The sequence below is a fragment of the Astatotilapia calliptera genome, chromosome 10, assembly GCF_964374335.1.
Source record: "Astatotilapia calliptera chromosome 10, fAstCal68.1, whole genome shotgun sequence".
NCBI lineage: Eukaryota > Metazoa > Chordata > Actinopteri > Cichliformes > Cichlidae > Astatotilapia > Astatotilapia calliptera.
The window spans coordinates 649,549-672,437 of record NC_137431.1 but is presented as its reverse complement, the minus strand read 5'-3'; the positions used below and the strand labels follow the sequence as shown (position 1 = coordinate 672,437).

The following is a 22,889-nucleotide window of genomic DNA, read 5'->3' as shown; positions in this document are numbered from 1 at the left end:
TCACTGCAAACTCTCGGTACCTCAGCAGAGCTGGCAATATCATCAAGGACCACTCTCACCCCAGCAACCAACTGTTTGAACTATTACCGTCAGGCCGACGGTACAGGTCACATAAAACCAGGACAAACAGATTCAGGGATAGCTTCTTTCCCAGAGCTATCACCGTAGTAAATAAGCACCATACCGTCACTGTCATTATATTATGCTGCTATTCATACTGTCATTATATTATGCTGCTATCCTGTATATATTGTACTTACTATTGTTTGAGTACTTGCGATTGTTTTATTGTACTTTTTATATTTTACATTTATATTTATTATTGAATCTTGCACCAAGGGAGTGGCACTCCAATTTCGCTGTACTCTGTACAATGACAATAAAGGCTATTCTATTCTATTCTAAAATACTTTGTGCATGTGTACTTTAGATAAGTCTGATTAGATATAGATAAGAGCACTATATGAATGTGTGTGTGAATAGGAGAATGAGACTTGGACTCAATTTAGCAGAAATGTGCTGCAGGAGAACCACGTCAATACAAAAGGACACAGTTAAAACAGTTTTAACAGACAGAACTAAATAAAAGCAAGTTTGCACAGGTAGGTTCAGTTTTTAGGTCCAGTAGGAGAAAAACAGACCATGTGACCATGAAGGGGAGTGGACATGGTCAATAAATCTTGAACTGAAGCCTAAATTTCCAGTCCTATCTATGCTCTACACTTGTGCTTCCCTTCACCGTTCAAATGAAAGTCAGAATTTCAAATTTGAAAAGCACAGCCTTCCTCAGAGTGTCAGTATGTCTAGTCAGGGATTTGTTTTAAACAGCTCTCCTTAACCATGTGTCCATTACTGTTGGCTACAGTTCACACCAAACACTTATGTGTCTGGTGGCTGGGCCTTAGTCCATGGGGCCCGGCCGGGCACAGCCCATAAAAGGGAGATGGGCCCATCCTCCTGTAGGCCCACCACTCGCAGGAGGCACCGTGGGGGTCAGGGGCAATGTGTGTTGGAGGCAGAGGCGGAGCCAGACATTTGCAACACCCAGGGCTTAGCCCAAAAGGGTAGTATGCATGTGGGATTTTTTTTTTTTTTTTGGGGGGGGGGGGGTTAGAAATGACTGAAAGATTAATTGGCTCTGTTTTGAGTTTTGTTCAAAAAAAGAATGACTTCATATAGGGAAAAATATATATCACATATGCAGGACACCTTAAACTAGTTTTTTAATTAAGCAGCAAGGCGGAACAAAATCAGGGCTGTATCAAGACACGAGGACTAAACCCCAATTCAACCAGAGCCAGAACTGATCCGGAATTAAATCAGGACTACTGAGGACTTAACCAAGACAGAACCAGAATCAGAACTAGATGATAGTAGCACTAAAAATCATCATAGACCTGCACTACACTTATTTTTTAAATTCTACCAAAGTCCACTATTTAGATTGAGAAAAGTTTATATAATTATTTAGCCTTGTTGTGTAAACAAGCTGCATAACTTAATAAATATAGAATTGGAAAAATAGCAAACCTAAAAAGAAACACTAGGTACGAGATACATGAGGACCTATGATACGGTGATACTTCTGGTAAACAACCATTTGACTAACATGTGAGTCTCACCTGCTCTTGTTCATCTCTGTTCTGTCCTCATTCTCTCTCTCCCTCTCTGCTCCTCCATCTCCCTCTCTGTGCTGACAATCATCAAATATACAGCTGAAACCAGATATTTACTCTTCAGATAAAAACACTTTTTTAATTGTAACGTCAAATCAGACTAAATGTTTATTTTTTAGATAAATATAAAAACATATTTGTTAACTTTAAGAGTAAAGAGAGAAATCGTCTGTATTTCTTAATTATAAATGGCACCAAATTGTATTCAAACTGAGCCACACTTATGGAGCTCCACAGTTCTGTTCCTGGTGTTTTGGTTGACATCTCTTGATTTTCCCATGTCACAGAAACAGGCTCTGTGTTTTGCCTTATATGCATCCACAGCTGTGCCACCAGTTTACTCACATGGACTCTACAAACCAATCAGAAGCTTCTTCAGCTCAGAATGGAATCGTCTGGAGTTTCTTATTAATTAACAATAAACTTAGTGTATATGTGCTCCTACATTTGATCAAAGTGATAAAAAATAGACAGCTCTGTCTCTCTTTATTCTGACATTTAACTAATTCAAAAGATATTTCAATATTTATTTATGCAAAACAAGTTTACTCTAAATTGATGTTGTACAGTAAAAATGTTTTATGTTTTCTCCCTAAAGTGTAAATATCTGGTTACAAATGTGAATATCCTGCTGTGTACTGAAATCCCTCTTGTTTTGCATAGAAATATACTGAACAACATACAAAGCATAATATAGAAAGTAACATTTACCTGAGTTTTTCTTTGAAAGAAGCCTCTAATGTCCATTCTTATATTTCAGTACATAACTGAAACCGATTTAGTCAGGGAGGGTAAGAACTGAAAATATGAAATAAACACGCGTAAGCTAAGACTCTCTAAAAAAAATAGCATTTGTTCGGCTTTTCATTTCACCATTTGTTGATTCACTTGAAGAGCGAGTAACGTAATATTGGTCAAGTGATCAGTTTGATATCAATCTTTCGTGATTCACCGTCATATTTACATTATTTGTACGGTACGAATGATTTGCTTTGGTACCTGGTCAAACTTAAGCTCTCCTTAGTATGGCTGGCTGCGTTTCTCCAACAGCGCACTCACGGGCAGCAGCGGCCCCGCCCTCTCGCTCAGTGTCTGAGCTCGGATCATACCAATATCAGGGGGATTCACGCACAGTCGTAAATTCCCACAGTGTGCACTATGTGCTTCGAATATTGTGTGTACTTTTTGTTTTATACAGTTGTCAGCCAGGCATCTAACTATGAAAAAATTACACTCCAAAAGACCCCGGGCTTCTGACAAAACAACCCGGGCTTAAGCCCAGTAAGCCACCCCCACGCTCCGCCCCTGGTTGGAGGACGGCCCGGAGCGAGGCCTTGGCAGACCGATCCCCGGCTACCAAGAGTAGCAATTAGTACATGGAATGCATGTATAGTTGTGGTCAAAAGTTTACATACACTTGTAAAGAATATAATGGCTCTCCTGAGTGTCCCGTTATTTCTAAAACTCTGATTTTTCTCTGATAGAGTGATTGGAACAGATACTTCTTTGTCACAAAAAACATTCATGAAGTTTGGTTCTTAAATGACTTTATTATGGGTTAACAGAAAAAAGTGATCACATCTGCTGGGTCAAAAATATACATACAGCAACATGAATTAGCAATTTTGGTGACTTAGAAAGTTGTCAGTGAACTGAGCTTCATAGCATGGCCTCTTCACTTCTTGTGAGTGATTATGAGTGACTACAGCTGGTGACTTCTCTTAGGCCAGTTAAATAGGGCTCATTGGATACAAACACCCACAAACGCTACAATGGGAAAGTCAAAGGAGCTCAGCATGGATCTGAAAAAGTAAATTATTGACTTGAACAAGTCAGGAAAGTCACTTGGGGCCATTTCAAAGCAGCTGCATGTCCCAAGAGCAACAGTGCAAACAACTGTTTGTAAGTATAAAGTGCATGGCACTGTTTCGTCACTGCCAAGATCAGGAAGAAAACGCAAGCTATCACCTGCTGCTGAGAGAAAATTGGTCAGGAGGGTGAAGAGTCAACCGAGAATCACCAAAAAGCAGATCTGCCAAGAATTAGAAGCTGCTGGAACACAGGTGTCATTGTCCACAGTCAAACGTGTTTTGCATCTCCATGGACTGAGAGGCTGCCGTGCAAGAAGGAAGCCCTTGCTCCAAAAGCGGCACCTTAAGGCTCGACTGAAGTTTGCTGCTGATCACGTGGACAAAGATAAGACCTTCTGGAGGAAAGTTCTGTGGTCAGACGAAACAAAAATCGAGCTTTTTGGCCACAATGTCCAGCAATATGTTTGGAGGAGAAAAGGTGAGGCCTTTAACCCCAACAACACCATGCCTACAATCAAGCATGGTGGTGGGAATATTATGCTGTGGGGCTGTTTTGCTGCCAATGGAACTGGTGATTTACAGAGAGTCAACGGGATAATGAAGAAGGAGGATTACCTTCACATTCTTCAACATAACCTAAAATCATCAGCACGAAGGTTGGGTCTTGGGCACAGTTGGGTGTCCCAAGAGGACAATGACCCCAAACACACATCAAAAGTGGTAAAGGAATGGCAAGTCAGGCTAGAATAAGTGTTTTAGAATGGCCTTCCCAAAGTCCTGACTTAAACCCCATTGAAAACATGTGGACAATGCTGAAGAAACAAGTCCATGTCAGAAAGCCATCAAATGTAACTGAACTGCACCAATTCTGTCAAGAGGAGTGGTCAAAGATTCAACCAGAAGCTTGTGGATGGCTACCAAAAGTGCCTAATTGATGTGAAAATGGCTAAGTGACATGTAACCAAATATTAGCACTGCTGTATGTATATTTTTGACCCAGCAGATGTGATCACTTTTTTCTGTTAACCCATAATAAAGTCATTAAAGAACCAAACTTTGTGAATGTTTTTTGTGACAAAGAAGTATTTGTTCCAATCACTCTATCAGAGAAAAATCAGTTTTATAAATAACGGGACACTCGGTAGAGCCATTATATTATATTCTTACAAGTATGTAAACTTTTGACCACAACTGTATGTATGAATGACATAATGCTTTTAGACTATAAGTCACATTGAACAACACATCCATAAAAAACTTAATCTATGACACATTTATGGCCTTTATCTAGCTCTCATCAATCCTCAGTTAAATGCACAAGCATGTGCTTGGACTGTGGGAGGAAGCCAGAGCAACCAGAGAGGAGACTCAAACACACCAGGACAGCAGGCTAGCCAGCAGCCTTCCTGCTGGGAGGTGCTACTGCTCACCACTGCACCACCATGCTGCCCAGAAGTCTTGTAATTTGGCCTGGGGACAAATAAAAAGAACACTTTTCTTCTCTGAGTTTCACTGTTGTTTCACTGACCCGAGCACTTTTTTCTATGCTCTTCGTATGTTTGTATCATTTCAATACTTGGGGTTAGTATACTGCCATTACATTTGGTATGTAAACTGGAGCAAGCGGGGCTCGACCACACCAACCTTCCGATTAGCAGGTGACCTGCTTTCCCACCTGAGCTACAGCCACCCACAAAAATTTAAGAAGATGAATTTATATGGACTGCATACCCAGGGAAAAGCATTGACCTTTACGCAGCAGCAGAATCGTTTTCAGGAGCTCCGCTGACATCCCAACCACAGCCAGGCAGCAGGTCATTGGTACAATGAAGCTGAACATTTACTCTGCAAGGTTCTAATCACTGATCCAAGCACTGTGTTTACATTCAGCTCCAAATGCAATTAAAGCTCAGTCACTGACTCAAGGCAACTGTTGGTCAGTGAATACAGACTGAAGCAGCACACTCTTTCTGCTGTTGTAATGCAAAGTTGGTGTGGGGTCAATCAAGCTTAAGCTCAGTCCCAGTGAGAGGGTTTCCCAGCTGTGCTTAGAGCTTTGTAGCACGCTGCCTGTAAGAAGTGTTTCCAGCTCAGGGACGTGTGAGAGGACAGGCTGTGTAACCTCCACTGTAACCTATATTAGCAATGAATTCATAGGCCTTTAGGCTCATAGCCAAGGTCATTGGTACAGGTGATTATGATATATGTTGTAGGACAGACATAATAGTGACAGGGCCTCGTATGAACCCCCAAGCAAAATTTACGTCAGTCTTGAAAGGATATCTTTTGGATATGATGAGCTGACAGTAAAGAGGAGGAATGTAGCCGAATCTTTTTCCCTGTTTTAAAGACACGTTTGTTTCGGATCACAGGGGTTTTCAAACCCTTTGTCATCGCTGCAGTGGTGATTTGAAAAATGTTGCCTCATGCTGGAGTTAATGCATTCACAAGATTTTCAGAAAACTGTGACTTTGACCTTGAGCTGGAGGTTATTGAAATTCACATTTTTAGTAGATACACCTCTGGTGTCAGTTTCAAAATGCTACGTTGCCTCATTCTTGAGTTGTTGCCTTCACAACAGGTGGGTGTCCATGCTGCCTGCCCACCTGCCCGTTGGGTGATGAATACAGCCAAACAGCCTCTTAAGGCTGAGGGGTAAAAACAGGTGACAGCACACATTTTAATAATGTTTCTGGTTCCCAATAACTGGCACCATGTGCTCACTTCTAAAAGGTCTTGAAAACTGATATTAGTCTGTGACATCATCACAGACTAATATAATATATTTGTATTTAAATGAAGTTGCAGTCGAATGGTTAAACCACGACACCAAATAATTCAGTAATTCAGAGTGGGGAGGGCTGGAAGTGGCTGAACCAGAATTAGTTTGTAAAAATGGTGCAACTTCAGTGATGTGGAACTGGTTTGGTGTTTGTCCGTCAGATACCCACCAAAGCACATTTGTTTCGTAGAACATGCAAGTGGGCCGTCGTTATTGCCGTATTTGTCGGACTAAGGGGCTTGTAAATCTGGGAGTAATCTGGGTCCTAAACGCCGTCCCATTCTGGTCCCAAAGTCAAACGAACACTGCAGCATCACTGAGAGTTAAAAACTGTCTAAATTCTTTCATCTTTAATAAAACGATCAGCATTGCTGCTTTACCAGGTGTAACAATGAAGTTTAACATCCAGGCATCCATGAAAACCGAATTTATTACATTTAACGGTGTTAGACGTTAGCAGGAAGTTAGCGGAAGTTAGCTCGCTAGCTTCCACCTAAGCATGATATAGCATGTTCTGACTGAGAGATTTCTGAAACAATTCAAACGTACAGCTCTGCTATCACTTCCAACATAAATGAAAACAGAAAACTAAACAGCAGTGACGTTTGTAGGGTTACTGAAGTTGGGCTAGCTGGTATATAATGATCTGCTACGTGATCGCTAGCGACACAGCTATGTTAGCATAGCATAAACACAGTGAAGCTGGAGGATGAATGCTAACTTTATTACACTCGATAAAAGTTAACGTGAAGGTTCCCGATGGTTAGAGACAAATGCAATCTCATGGCAGGATGCTGTAAACGGACCAAACTTCAGTCAGGAGAACAACTGAGATAATCCATCCACAATACGAGGTTAGTCATTAATATACTGCAACAACATGGGAATAGAACAGCTGTGATAGAATACAGCATTAATGAATCAATGGTACAGAAGTGGAGGAAGCAAGAAGAATGAGTTGAATAAAGTTTGATTTATCTGACTGCTTTGTTTCGTTTAATATGCCTTATAATCCCGTGCACCTTATGGTCCGAAAAATGCGTACTGCACACTGCAGTTTAATGTTGCAAAGCACCTCTTTTTAACTTCAGTGGATATTATATATGGTTATGCTCAGGATATGTCGGCCCATTTCTACTGGAAATGCCTTTTGGTTAAGCTTTCAGCAAGGAATTTGCATTTGCACTGTTAAATTTTTATATGGCTTTAATGCACATAAAACAGCTGCTTGTTTAAATGAAAATAAATGGATGGGTTTTTTGCGCTAGTAAAGTTGTGGAGTTGTATTTTATCTCACATCAATTATATTGTCACTTATATCGTTATCACAAATTTTCAAATATATATCGTGATAAATATTTTTGGCCATATCGCCCTGCTCTATAAAGCAGCACATTTGACACACAGAGAGAGGAGGAGCACGCTCTGAACTCTGTTTGGGCGGCAGCCGAGCCGAGGGGGTCACCCTCAGACCCCGTAGGTAGGTCAGGAGGATAAACGGCCGCCACCCGAGTCATCCTGTGATGAGGAGCTACATGCCATCTTTCACACACAGCTATGAGGCAGCAAACAAAGAGAAGAGTGGAGTCTGGTTTTTACTGAACAGCTTTCACGTCCATCCAAACCACGGCTGTGTCCTAAAACACACACGATGAAGCCTTTCCAAACACAGATTATTGCATCCTCCAACGTTGCCACCAGCCGCCCAGGTCCACATCACTCACCACTTACTTCCCAGATTAAAGCATCCCAGATGAAAAGATTATTCCTGCCATCAATGCTCATTTTAAAAAAAGGATTTGCAGTAGATAAACGTGTTTGCATTGATGCTGGTGCAGCAACAAAGGGATGATCAATAAGGGAGGACAAACTAATCTGTAAATGTGATTAATTGAGCTAATCCTGTATACTCTGGAGCAGCAGAAATTATCATTTCCAAATAGCATTATTGGAAGTGATCAATGAGAGAGGGCTGCTCCATTACTAGCGGCCAGCTGAGGCACCAACGACCTTGCCTTGCTGACTGCCTGGTGTGGAAAGGCCAGCAATGCTCAACAATCCATTAGAGTCAGCGCCTTAAAATGAATGGGATGCAAATCAGTCTGTACACAGCATGTCACAATGGAGCGTGTTTCTGGTACATAAAGAGCACGTTGGACTACGCGACTCTACCTGTAGCTAGCTTTTACCTTCAGCTTGATTTCAGAGTCTGGAGTTTATCTTCCTTTGCACTCACACACTGCAAACTCGTGTCTGCTGCATGCTTTAAATGGATACAACAGACACGGGTTTGCAATCAAGAACCAAAGAAGGCGATTTGCTCCATGCACAGCTATGGGCTTCACACACAGTAGTGTAGCACATACACACCAACTGACCTCCTCTGCAGGTTTGGTGCTGTTTTGACTTCATCACTGAAACAGACTTTTGCATGCCTTCGTCATCACTGTGTAAAGCGTGACCTAAGTGGCACTGTGTGGGAACAGCTAATTGCAGCTGACCTCTGCTTAAACTTAAACTTAAAGACCCTCCAGTGGCTCCTCATTTCTGTTTCTGTCATCACTGACTAGTGCAGCCATCGTTTTTGTTCAGAATCATCACAGAGAGCCTGATAAGTATTTCTTTAAGGAACACCGAGCTTCTTGGTGCCACCATCTTTCCTGCAGGATGGCTTGCGTTGCACTGGATTCCGCAGCACAGGACTGAGTCAAACACGCCTCCATATGTTTCTCCAAATACGACGCGGAGGACGTTTAGGCATCTGCTTCCAATTTTTTATAATTGCAGGTGGAGCATGCAAGGTCAACTAGGGCAATTTGATTTTTATGGTCTAACCTGTTGCCACAGAAGACGAATCCATGTTGTTTCCACCACAGCCGTTGTGCAGCATGTACTGTTCACAGGAAACAGGACCTCATCCCACACACACACACCGTTAGCCTGGAAGTTCGATTGCTTGTCCAAACAAATGGTGAGTGGACAACTGGAAAAACAATCTCGTAAGGTTGTTTTTTTTGTTCACAGAATTTTCCTATTTGTGTGACTCTTACACCAAAACACCATTTTCTAACATTATTTACGGAGGCTGCAATTTCACAGTAGTTTTTACGAAGCCAATGGTTTTAAACTGGGTTATTCAAAAATACGTTTCACAGAACAATGAAAACTGACTCTTTATGACCACAAGTGCAAATCCACTACTGCTTCTCTTCATTTATGCATGTCAGTTTTTGACTGAAAAATAAGGGAAATATAATACAAGAGCAAAAAGTGGACCCTTGGGTTTTCATGTCCAAGTTCTTACAAAGACGTGAACATGTAGTCAGTGTTGCTGCAGACCCAGGGATCAAGTTCAGCACAGCAGGAAAAGAATCATTATGCTCTCCAGGCTAGCTGAGTGGCCTCTCGTAGTCTCTCATGTTTTCCACCAATAAACACTTCAGCACGTTAACAAACCTTAACAAAACACCAACTGCTTACTGATATGCCCACCAGTCCCATCAACGCTCACACTAAAAATCAACTATGAGGAAAATAATGACAGGAAACAGCATACGACTCGAGCGGAAGATTTGATTAGAGCAAGTCCAATGTCACAGTCTTACAATGCAGGTTTGCAATGGTTAAACAGTTCGTGTTTTCATGTTCACTTCTTCTTCTTTTTATTACTTAAGTTACTGTGTCGTGTTGTACGTAGCGCCAATGTGGGATAGTTTTTCAGTTTCATTGTACTATTGTACTATGTATGACTGTGCAATGACAATAAAGAGTTATCTTATCTTTAAACTTTTACTCCTCTTATTTACAGAAAAATCCAACAATCAGATGAAACCCTGTGAGCAAGCATTTGGCAAAAGTAGGAAGGAAAAACTCAGTTTAAACAGGAAGAAACCTCCGGCAGAACCAGGCTCAGTGCCAGTACCCGGCCCACAGCTTACGTGTAAAACAGCTGTGCAGATGTGAAACCGGTCATTTGATCTACACTTGAGAGTGGTGTGTGTGTGTGTGTGTGTGTGTGTGAGATCCTGTGTGAGGGTGTTGTGCGTCGTGGTTGGGTCTGCTGTTGCGAGAATGTCTCAGCAGCCTCCCTGATGCTGCGGGGTAGCAGGTATATGTGTACATTTCTAAATAGTTCATTGGTACATTCACTCTGGGTTCGGTTGCACTGTCTCCTCGCGGGGTGACTCACAGAGTTAGCCCGTACATGTGGAAGATGAAATGGGCTGGAGAGATAGCCTCGATATGATAGAGAACGGTTACATTGTAACCTTGGTTCTCTGACTGAGAAACTAACTCTCCACCTTCAGGCCACTCGGAGACATGTGCCGATCAAACCATCACCGGTTTCACATCTGTGCAGCTGTTTTATATGTAAGCTGTGGGCCGTGTCCAGGCTAGCTGGAGTGTCTTAAAGAAGTTTCCACACACCATGACCCAGTGGGGGTCATACCCCATACATGTGGAAGATGTAACGGACTCGAGAGATAGTGTCTCATTCAGAGAACCAAGGTTACAGTGTAACCATACGACCTACTGATCTCTCTCTATCCCCCCCCCCCAAAAAAAATATTAAAGCTTTTGTTAAAATGTAAAAAATGTCAAACTAACACTCAAACTGCTGAGGAACAAGTAAATAAAAGAGCACATTTTCACACTGAAACAAAGGTGACATAATATCAGTGAGACTTTCATGTCATTTCCCAACAGAACACATCTTCCCACGTACAACCCCTCCCTTTAATAAAAGTCTATAAACAAATTCAAAAGTGAAATTAAAAGAGAAACTGCAGTGTGAAGCTTCTCACTGACACACAATGAGATTCCAGTGTGGTGTGAGCTTGTGAGAACACCGTCCTGTGTCTCAGTGCTGACTGTAATTAGCTGCTCACAGCCAGACAAAGCATTAATACCCTGAACAAACACACAGCCTGCCAGCCATTGAGCCTCAGCTTCAAGACTCTTCATTCAAGCAGCTAAACCTGCGTTTTCATCAGCTATTCAGTTTGAGGCAGCGCTGACCGGCAGGAACTTTGCTTTCAGACCGTCTGTGTCTATTAGCATTTGTGGCAATGCATAATCCTCCTTCTGACAGAAGAAAAGCTCGGTCATTGTCACTTCAAAGGACTCTAATATCTGAAATTCGTCTCTTCAAACTTTTGTTAAACAAACACAACTGCGAGAAATGAGAGACCAGTCCCTTAATATCCTCACTAATCCATAAAGCTGAGGTTTCTTATCATGAACAATAAAACATCAGAAACAACAATATATCTGTGCAAAAATACTCAGCTAGCCAAACAAAGTAAATCAGTGTCTGGAAGCTCGGGCAGACTACAGCTGCAGCTCTAGTTTAAACACACGTTCTCGCCTCTGTAACCACCGACTCTGTTATTCACTCAGGTCTGAACTGCATACAAGTATTTCTTACTTTTTATGATCAGCATGTTTTGATTATGACCTGAACAGTGCAAAAAAACTCATATTAACGGTTAAAGAACAAACCTGGATCACAGCATGTTCAAACAACATGTGTGTGAATGGCTGTGGGACAGTAAGCTTTAATGTTTCAATGGGTCCAGTTCCAATTTCACTGCTCTGATGATCAGAAATAAACAGCGTAGGTTTCGCTAATTCGAAGAAAGTCCGGATGTGCTGAGTTTTGTTCGTAGCATACACCCCTCACATCTCACTCCCATTTTGTAAACCTTCCCTTTCACTCTTGCTGCGATCCTTCTGACCACTCGTCTCCACCCTGTCACTCCTACATGTTCTCCACAGCCCTCACTTACTTCTCTGCCACTCCTGACTTCCTGATGCAGTACTCAGTTACTTTCTTGGCACCATATTGCCAACAGTTTTGTTAAAAATTCCACCGCTCCCTCTCCTAAACATCTCCATATCTCCACAAAAAGCGAGAGCGAGTCCAATCACAAGTGATACACCATGAGCCAGCAGCCAGAAGGAAGAGGAGAAATGCCCGAGAAGATGAGCAGCCTCAAGCAAAAGAGAGACTGAGGAACGTCACGCTGATAAAATAAAAGGCGGATGACACCTCAACACAGTATTCTGGTAAGCACATGAGAGCGATAAGGACGACGTGAAGCTTTCTAGGCCCAACTGAGAGACAGACTTACCAGTGTGAGGAGAACAGAGCAGATTTTTTTCCCCTGGGACCAAAACCAGACCGACAAATGCAGGAAGCTAGATTTCCATGTGGTTTAGATCTTGAAAGTTCCACAGCTGAAGAGCTGGTGGTTACAGAAGTAACCACCAGCTCTTTTCTCCCGCTGGTTCACCAGGAACCAGCGGGAGAAAAGAGCTGCTGAAAAGAAGATGGATAAACTGGGAAGCAAAACCATAACTTGATACCTTGGGCTGAAAAAAGGCAAGATTGAGGGGAGGTTCAGACACAACACCTTGCCAAGCCCCAGAAATGAGCTACACCTGAAGTACAGGGGCGCCTGTTTAGCTCAGGCGACCACATGCTGTATGGCTGAGGGTGGACTTGCAGCCCTTTGTCGTATGTCTTCCTGTCAGTCTTCACTGTCCCGATCTAATAAAGCTGGAAAAAGGCCCAAAAAAGGTAAATGCTGGATACATGCTGGGAAATCCCGTCAACCATTGCTACAGGTCCTCTGAGTCACTGGGTCCAAGCCAAAAAAAAAGGATTTGGGTGAAGGGGCATAGAACGGGAGGTTATGGCTGCTGTTTAGAAGATACCATCAGGAATTAAAGATAGGCTAGCTGCAGGTCGCAGCAGATGGCCCCGCCCCTCCCTGAGCCTGGGTCTGCCGGAGGTTTCTTCCTGTTAAAAGGGAGTTTTTCCTTCCCACTGTCACCAAAGTGCTTGCTCATAGGGTCATATGTTTGTTTTGTTTTTTTTAAGAGTAGGCCTACCGTACAATATAAAGCGCCCTGAGGAGACTGTTGTTGTGATTTGGCGCTGTATAAATCAAACTGTCGCTGCTGCACCACCCAAAGATGTCCTTGGATTAAAAAAGTGAAGCATCTAGGAAGGGTGGCCCTCGCCTGATGAGGACTCATCTGACGGCCCACCTGGTAACAGCTAAGGTCTGAAAGATAAACTTCCTTTGCAGTTTAGAATCACACAAACACACAGTTGTGATCAAAGGTTTACAGACGCTTGTGATAATTTGGGGTCAATCAATGAACTGTTCTTTGTGGACAGCATACACTGTGTGCAGTGTGAGTGGAAAGCACTCTGCTGGCAGCAAACAGTAATTGTGATTTCTTGTTGATAAAACTTTCAGGTAAATTTTCAAGTATGACATCACCATAAATGATGGTGGATATGAAAGCTCACTTTTTTTATGCCAGGCTCATTTTCTATCCTCCATTTATTCTACGTCCAGGAGCAAAACGTAGCTTACCGTGAAAAACAACATCTACAGCTGTGTTCATCGATGCAACAATTAAAAAACACACTGTGTGCTGCTCTAACACTTCACCTAAATATATTCAGAATTATGGTATCAATCCCTTTTCAATATTATAACATATGAATATGCATAAACATTCTGAATAAAATTCACAGGTTAATGAAGATCAAACTATAAAGACGTGACTGAAGTGCTCAAGACAGAAACCATCTAAAAAAAGCTTCTGACAGTCTGGACTGATGAAACCACGATTGTAGTTTTAGCCGAACGAAGGGAAGTAAAAGCTATGGAGAAGCTATGTTGACGAGATTTTCTTTTATTTAGAAAAGAACCAAATAAGATGAAAACGTCTGTTTCATTTGAAAAAAAGGCAGCGACACAGTGGAAGCCCAGATGTGCCATTTTGATTGGGATGTGTATTTTTACACATCTGTGTGCACAGGAAGCTTTTTGAAAGATTTGTGAAGCTGAACTTGTATAAATGATCACTTTTTACTCAGGTTTGGATGCATTTGTAGAGCTGTTTTCATTGTAGTCAGATTGCTTTGTATGGACTGAAGCACACAGACTTTTTTCTTATACAGTGCTTTTCTACTAAGCACCATATACAACTTCATTCACAGCCATTCATACAAGCAGTTTTTTCTATGCTTTGTCTTACTGAAGTGTTTTCTATCTAACATGAACATAAAACTATAGCAGGCAGGGATCAAACCAGCAGCTCTGTGATCAGTAGATGTTCTACCTGAGCTACGGCCTCTTGTGAGTCCTCAAAAATGACACACAAAAATAACTGTCACTTTAGGCTTGTGTATCAATCCATGCACATTTGTAACACGTCTCAACTCAAAGAAAAATGGTGTTTTTCCAGTGGCCAAGTCAGTCACATGATCACAACAAACGGGGAGCAACTGAAGGTGCTGTAATAAAGATCTATCAGAGCATCTCCGGGCAGGAAATGCAGTATTTGGTGATGTTGTGGGTTCTACACTTCATTCATCTAATTATTGACACAAATCCTTACATTTAAATTTGTTACTTCTTCCAGTGACCTCTGAGCCCCTCAAAGATGTCTGTGATCCCTAAACATCTTCTTATTAAATTCAAGCTCAAAGTCTTCAATCATGTCATGGTTGTTTGATATAAAATCCACTGTTGATGTAGTTTTTTTTTAACCTGAGCACACAGAAGAGCTCTGAACAGTAGTGATGTGCGATACCACTGATTTCCTTTCCGATCCGATACCAAGTAATATTCAGGGTGGTATCGACGACACTGATCCGATACTTTGTACAAAAACTTATTTTATTTATTGTATCTCAAATTATAGCATCATAATGATTACAGGACATCAGATTACTTGTTCTTATCACGTAATAATGCAGAGTTCATCATATAGAAATAAAAATCCTGAAGTTGTGGCTATTTGAACACGTTGCCTGCCTGCAGCACTAAAGGACTCCGTGAGAGACGTCTGTCTCCCCTAGCAGCACCTGTCCTTCTCCTCCTCTTCAGTTCGCCTCAACATTACCCTCGTCATATTCTGTGATACGATTTACTCTGAGGTGTTTGACGAGGTCAGTGGTGTTGTCACAGCACCTCACTTTCTTGCCACATGTATCGCAAACCACGTCTCGGCTGTTTGTGGATGTAAAACACGTCCGCACATGACTCCAGTTACGCTCAGCCATTGTTGTGAGTGCGCACGCCAAGGGGCTGCCACATTTATACAGCCATATTTCGCACATGACTATGAAAGGCGGAAGAGGAAGTAGTTCCTTCCAATTGTAGACGATCCGAATGATATAGGTTATTTCCACTGTGTTCCTGTTAATGATAAACTACAAATTTACCCTAAATTACTAAAATATCGATATTTTAATGTGAGAATCGTTTCTAGAACATAAATGACTGGTATCGGAGAAATCGATATTTCAGGATTGATCCGCACATCACTACTGAACACAGAGCACCTTGGGACCAATGAGCCAACAGATGAAGACAATGCTGAACCTCTAAGGTTCAGTAAAGGGAGTTAAAGGATACGTCATCTGATGGCAAAGCAAAATTATCACCAGATGAACAGATGCAACAGACAAAATGAAACGGCTGATGTGCCACTGAAAAAGCAGAGACTGCTTTCTAATTGAAATCTACTTTAAAGTAACTGAAAGTTGAAGAGCTTGAGGAAAACAAAGTCCCCACCAGTTTGTGTTGAACTGGAGAAAGCCTGATCCATGGAGGCTCCAGACCAGTTTACCCATGTTTCTCTACAACTGTTTAAAACTGTCAGTTCTCCCCCCTCAAAAAGTGGTTTTCTCTTGAAATAATAAGGATCACGACTACTTAAAAAACACGAATGCTCGGAGAAATAGAACAGGCATTCCTTAATAATAACATTAATCAAGGCCACTCCAGAGAAACATCTGGAAACTCAAACATTAGCAGTGAAATCAAACTGCAGCAACACGTTTGGGGTTGTATGGCCTACTTATTCACCCCGCTTTAGTTTCTGCATAAGCTTAATGACAACACTGTCTGTTCCAATCAGCTCAGCGCTGCTCTACGATCCATTTTTCAAACTTTATGACAGTTTTAATTGCTCCCACCTGCTGCCTCATCGACCCGCTCAACAGCCACTTTCAGTCACATGTGTGGATGCAGACAAAGAAGTCTATTAGGTGCAACTTGCCTTTGCTCCAGTGAGGTCACTTGGGCATTAAATTAGTTCCAGCCCAGTTCCAGTACGAAACACTACATGCATTTGAAAACTTTGTCTTATCTTTTTTCTCTCTCTGTTGTTTGCTGTCAAATGTTCATAAAGAGGCACTTTGACCAACTAGTGAGTGAACATCATGGAGAGACTGACATCCAGTGGTCTGTCCTCCATTATCCCTTTGCTTATTCAACATGTATTGCATGCATGCATGACATGCATATATGCATGTGCAAGGTTGGCGGTCTGGGCCTTGTTAAAGCTGTGTCTGCACTGTAAGATGTATTTTTAGTGTATAACTAACAGCTGATATTAAATGTCAGCACAGTTAGTGCAGTGTTGTTAGCCAGGGATTGATTCCTAATCTCAGTCAGGTCACAAGAGAGCGAGTGAAAAGCTTTGACTTAAACTATAAGCCACAACACTGGAAGCACTGGCAACTCCAAAAAACAGCATGTTGGGTCCTGGTAATCATGCTGATATTACTATGATAGTACCACTCACCTAATCTTTGGTCCAAAAACAACACACACCTCATTGCCATGTCAACCCCCCCCCCCCCCCCACATGTGTGCTGCAGAAACCAATGAGCCCAAGGTGTTATCTTGACCTCCAAAGTCCCCAGACTTCAGTTTGACTGAGCATGCACAGGATGTGCAGGTACATCTGATCCACAATCTGGCATACCCCACAGCACACCAGCAAAGCTTCAGTGCCCATGTCTGCAGGCAACATCCAAACTGAGCTACACACAAAACTAGCTGGTGGTTTTAATGTTAGCTGCATGGGTGTATTCTGTGCAAACCATCATGACAGAAAAAACATGCAGTCAGAGTTTAAAGGAAGTACACTCTGTCTTAATTCTAAGCTTTCATGCATATGCTTAAATTATTTAAATCTAACCTCAGATGTAAAACTGTGTGTTTTACATCTGACGTTAGATTTAAATCCTTTTTGACTTAACAAAAGTTCAGCCAAATGCAGAACACATGCATGAACCACGTGAAGCAGAAATAACTTGAAGTAATCCTTTTCTGTACGACTTCAGTCTTTCACATGACTGCCCAGGCCCTCTGGCTGCAAAACAAGGTCAAACCATCATCGCTCTACCACTGTGCTCACCACTGGCACCATTGGTGTTGGTGCCGGTACGCTGTTTGGTTTCCACCAAACGTGCTACTGTGCATTACGCTCAAACATCTCATATTTGGTCTCGTCCATCCAAAGGACACTGGTACAGAAGTATGGTCGTTCGTTCAGGTGCAACTTCGTGAGCCTAAGCTGTGGTGTGGTTCTTTTTACAGAGAAGAGGATTTCAACCCTTCCAAACAAGCCCAACTTGTTAAATCTTTCTCTAATGGTACTATAATAAACTTTAATATGCTACCTGATACCTGTAGAGTCTGAGATGTTCTCTGAGTGTTTCATGGTCTGAGACTAGGGTGACATCGGGTTGTCTCCTCTAAAGACTGGCAGCTGTATTGAATGTCTTCTAATTGTAAATAGTGTTTTGTACCGCAGATTGTTTGCAAATGGCCTTCTATCGCTTCGCAGAAGAGAGTTACTTTTTAAGATCATTGCTGGCCTTTTTCCTCCTTGTGTTAACACACCTCACTCGAGACCAGCAAACTGCCAAAACTCCTGCTTTTATAGCAGTGCTCACACTGATGATGATCAATTAATGCATTTGATTAGCAATTAGCGCATCTGATTTCTGGCTGCTACTTACCCTCTTAATGCCTATTAGGCTTGGACATGTAATAGGACGTTATTAGGTTTTCACACATTGCTTCTACATTTTGACAAAATTAGTGTCAGATAAACACTGACAGCTGGGACAGACTACAGCCCCAAGCATGAACAAAAAGACAATGAATAGAAATAATGACATGTGTGATGTGTTGGTGTTCATCTGATAAATATTGACATACATTTCAAGACCTGCTAGGGACCAGAAGATATTGTCATTATTTTTGTGATTTAAAATGTAATCTAAAGGTTCTGTACTTTCTATGACTACTTGCTCCTGAAAATTTGGGTTTGCCATCAAGAATTCTAAGCAAGGTTGGAAGAAATATCCATTTTCTCTCTTAAATATGCAAATTTGTGCATCAACATACCCTGAAATCCATTTACCAATTTAGCCAAAAAAAGACAACCCTAACCATGGATTTCTCTGGGATTGATGTGTTTGGCTCAGTAACAAGAAAAGATTTTCAAACCATGTTTGAATTTCCATGTAAAGACCTGATCTCACTTTCCACATACGAGCTTGTATATGAATTTACAGCAACTGCTGTGATAATCTTTTTCTGCTTCATTTGCCTATTTATTAACATTTAATGAATGAAGGTGCTCCAACTAGCACTTCATTTACATTATCATGCCCAACACTGCCCAGCCCCAAAACAAGTCACCATCTGGACCAAGGAAATTAATAAGAACTACTAATTATTGTAGTATGTTTTGTTTGGATTCATCCAAAATCAGGAAATGAGCAACTTCTCATTCCTTAAACAACCCAACATGTTTTCATGGAAAACCTGTTAGTGGAAAAATGTCGAGCTGTTTCAGATGGGTCAAATTACTGGCCTGCATCAAGCAAAGAAAGAAACCGACTCTACTAAATACGAGTTAAGAAATGTCCAATGCAATAATACCTGGAAACACCTGGACACAGGACTCAAAGCTATGTGCCGAGAACTCAAGGGACAAACACCCAACTGTTGTACTGCCGCACAAAAACTATCAGTAAGACTTATTGGAAACAAATTTCAGTTTGCTGGGACGCATAAAGACTGGACCCTGGGGCCGTGGCAACAACTCATGTGGTGTGATGAGTCTAGATTTAGCCTGTTCCACACTGATGGACATAACAGGGTAAAGAACAAGATCTTGGACAGCTGACCTGTATGGCAGTGTTATGGGCTACAACGTGTAAATACTGACCCATACTGTAGGCATATATTATATCAGGCTCATCCTGTGAAAGGACAGGTCAGGGAACATGACGCATTATAACACATGGACTGGCTGGACGTTACCTCCATCAAGAGGCATCTCTAGGATGTGCCGGAGAAGACTTTACACATAATGCAACTCCATAGTTTGTACTTTTAGGTCTCGAGCATTCTAAATAAGATTATGTTATTTCGCCCATTTCAAGCCAAATGCAGTGAATGATATGGTGTAAAGCAGGGGTCTCGAACTCCAGGCCTCGAGGGCCGGTGTCCTGCAGGTTTTAGACGTGTCCTTGATCCAACACACCTGATTTAAATGCCTAAATGACCTCCTCAAGTTCTCCAGAGGCCTGGTAATGAACTAATAATTTGATTCTAGTGTGCTGACCCAGGGTGAGATCTAAAACCTGCAGGACACCGGCCCTCGAGGCCTGGAGTTCGACACCCCGGCTGTAAAGCTACAGCCCATACTGCCGTAGTCTCATCTCAGAGCTACTTGGATATTTCATTGTTAGAATAAACTCCTGCTGGCCCAAGTCCACATTTCAAACATTAAACAGATTCTTAGAAACACGCGTTACCCCTCTAATAGATCCATGGTAGAAGTGACAATTTCGGCAAACAGCACAGTGTGACCCAGCAGCTTGGTCTTCAGGTTCTTGCTGTAGGTCTCCATACTAAAGTGGGCCCAGCTCTGCGACTCTGCAGAATTAGTGACCAGGGCCACAGAGCCTTCAGGCAGCAAAAGAGCATCCTGAAGGTCTGAACCAGACATCATGACGAGGGAGGCCTTGGACAACGTAAGGACACCGTTGTGTTCTGCATGCGCCTGGAGCCATTTCAGGAATCTGGCCTTGGCCTCCTGTGTTGAATACAGAAGAGAGGACATCAGTTTGGTTTTATTTTACAGACTGTCAGTAGTTTAAATTGCTTTAGGACTTATGCACAACCACAGTGGTATATCTTAATAATTCCGGTCCGTTTTAAGTTGAGAAGTGTGTTTAAGGGCACAAGTCACCATCAAGTGCAGCTCTACTAAGGAGATGCTCTGTCCACACTGCTGTCCTGCGCAGGCCCAACCCCCTCAGTGAGATCAGCAACCACCTCCCTCTACATGGATGACATCAAGCTATATGCCACTAGTGAACGAGACACCGCCGCTCGCCTAGTTTCAAGTCACTGTTACCACGGGGACCACTGTTACCTTCACCCTCCACATCTTCTCGAGGTCTTCTCTCAGCCCGCTTTTCTTCCCTTCGTCCTGACGTTGCACTCATTCAGTATCGCTACATCTATCACTAAGGTCGTCTTCCCCTGCGCTGCCTGCAAGGAAAGCTTCAACCACCACCTGCAGAGCCGGAGAATGATGGCTGAGACTAGTTCTGCTGGAGGTTCCTTCCTGTTAAAAGGGAGTTTTTCCTTCCCACTGTTGCCAAGTGCCTGCTCACAGGGGTTCGGTCTGATGGTTGGGCTTTTCTCTTTATTACTGCAGGGTTTTTAATCTACAATATAAAGTGCCTTGAGGTGATATTTGCTGTGCTTCATAAATAAATATAATCTCGTCTTGATATCATCCAGGAGTGTGATCAGGTCAGAAACTGCAGATGGTACAGAACAGAGCCACATGAATGCTTCAGGACAAATATAACAAGGCATAAATGTCTTAACTGGTTGGCTATAAAACACGTATTCATTTATTCTTTACTGATGTTTTCAGAAATATTATTTTTTTACAAAGATTCTAATTATTTTGTATAAAAATTTCAGTGTACACAGACATGAATATTCTGGCAGACAGGCTACAGGATTTTAATACCAACGGTAAAAACCAATAAAATGAACAGAACAGCTTTATACAAGACTAAGGATGAATGGACTCTGTTACCAATACAGAAACTGGATTTAACTAAAGTTTAAGACGATATTTATTTGCTCTGGCCTAATTTATTAGGGGTGCAACGATACTCGTATCGATATTGAACCGTTCGATACAGTGCTTTTGGTTCGGTACGCATATGTATCGAACAATACAACATTTTTAATTTATTTTATCAACTTTCCTTCTGATGATGCTGTCTGTGTTGAGTGCTCAGTGGATCTGCGCTCGACAGTGCAGCCTAGGCAGAGTAGTCGAACGCAGATTCACTGAGCGCAGGGCAAGCTAGCGAGACAGAAGCTAAGCTCTCCTTGCAACATGGCAAACTGGACCTCCCCCACCCTCATTCAGATCTGGCGTTTGGAATTATTTTGGTCTTCATGTGACGTATGACCCTGCAGCCCGGATCTCAGCTGACCCTTCTCACCCTGGACACAGTCTGTTTGACCTGCTCCCCTCAGGCAGGAGGCTCCGGTCCATTCGCACCAGAACCTCTCGCCACAAGAACAGTTTCTTCCCCTCTGCTGTTGGACACATGAACAATAACCACATGACTGTCCCCGCCACTAACACATGACCCTACGCTGTGTCACTGCATCATTTCATGTCTGGCACTGATCACCACCTGCACTCATGTATATATCTTTCTACGTAGCACTCATAATTCTTATTCTCATGTATATATCTCATGTATATCTCATGCACATATCTTTCTTTCTACATAGCACTTTAATTCTTATTGTTTGCACTGAAGCACCGCAGCAATTTCCTAATGTTGTAAACCTCAACATCTGGCAATAAACCCATTCTGATTCTGATTCTGATTCTGAAGGTAAGCGCGTCATGGACTAAGGTAAAACAGTATGTTGGATGTGCCACGCAATGCTCAATTACATGGGTGGGAACTAATGTGTTAGCGCAGTTAGCTCGTTAATGTGTTGGCCGTCCAGCCCCACGCACGGGGCGATCAGGGGTAGCTCGTTAACGGAGATTCGCCGTGTTGTGGCGTTAATGTCATTTCAGATTAACCTGAAAGCACTAGTGTGAACACAACGAATATGACTGCACATTTACACCGACATCATCCTAGTGCAAAGACAAAAACAACAAGCATGCATGCTACAAACTTTACCCGAGTCATTTAGACAGCTGTTAGCACAGGATTCTCCTTATGGGGACCTGATATGTTTAATATGCTGCTGAGAATATAGCCCAGAAGAAGCGTATAGTAGAGCTTTTATTTTGGAAAGAGACATTTCTCTGTAATAAACTCTCTTTTCCAAAGATGAGTGATTCCTCAATCAGATACAGGGCTCGCAAAATCGCTAGCCCGACGTCCCGGGGCTAGCGATTTTTCCAGTCGGGCTACCAAAATCTATCTCTGCCCTGCCCGTCGGGCTATTGTAGGAAAAATATATGTCAATGCTTTTGCATTCTTTCAGAAATGTAGCTGGGTAATTATGTCATTGGCATCGGTGAGCCACTGTCAATATGTGACATATTGAAATCGCGTTTGAATTTGCGCTTGTTTTTTGCTTTCACTTTGCAATCGCGTGAACTGTGTATAGAGAGCGACAGCAGTGATCTGTGAGTGATGATAATTTGTGCACCAATTCCTCTGACATCGTCTTATTAATCGTTAGCTTACTATGCAAACATGACAAGTGA

General features: G+C 42.2%; 1 protein-coding gene across 2 annotated transcripts in view; it reads right to left on the bottom strand.

Annotated features, from left to right (window-relative positions):
- Positions 1-22,889, bottom strand: part of hlcs (holocarboxylase synthetase (biotin-(proprionyl-CoA-carboxylase (ATP-hydrolysing)) ligase)) — a 51,104-nt gene that overhangs the window by 12,483 nt on the left and 15,732 nt on the right. For both annotated transcript variants that reach the window (XM_026181405.2, XM_026181404.2), the window contains one exon: positions 19,927-20,207. In XM_026181405.2, coding sequence (XP_026037190.2) covers positions 19,927-20,207 — 281 coding nt within the window. The remainder of the gene's footprint in view (positions 1-19,926; positions 20,208-22,889) is intronic.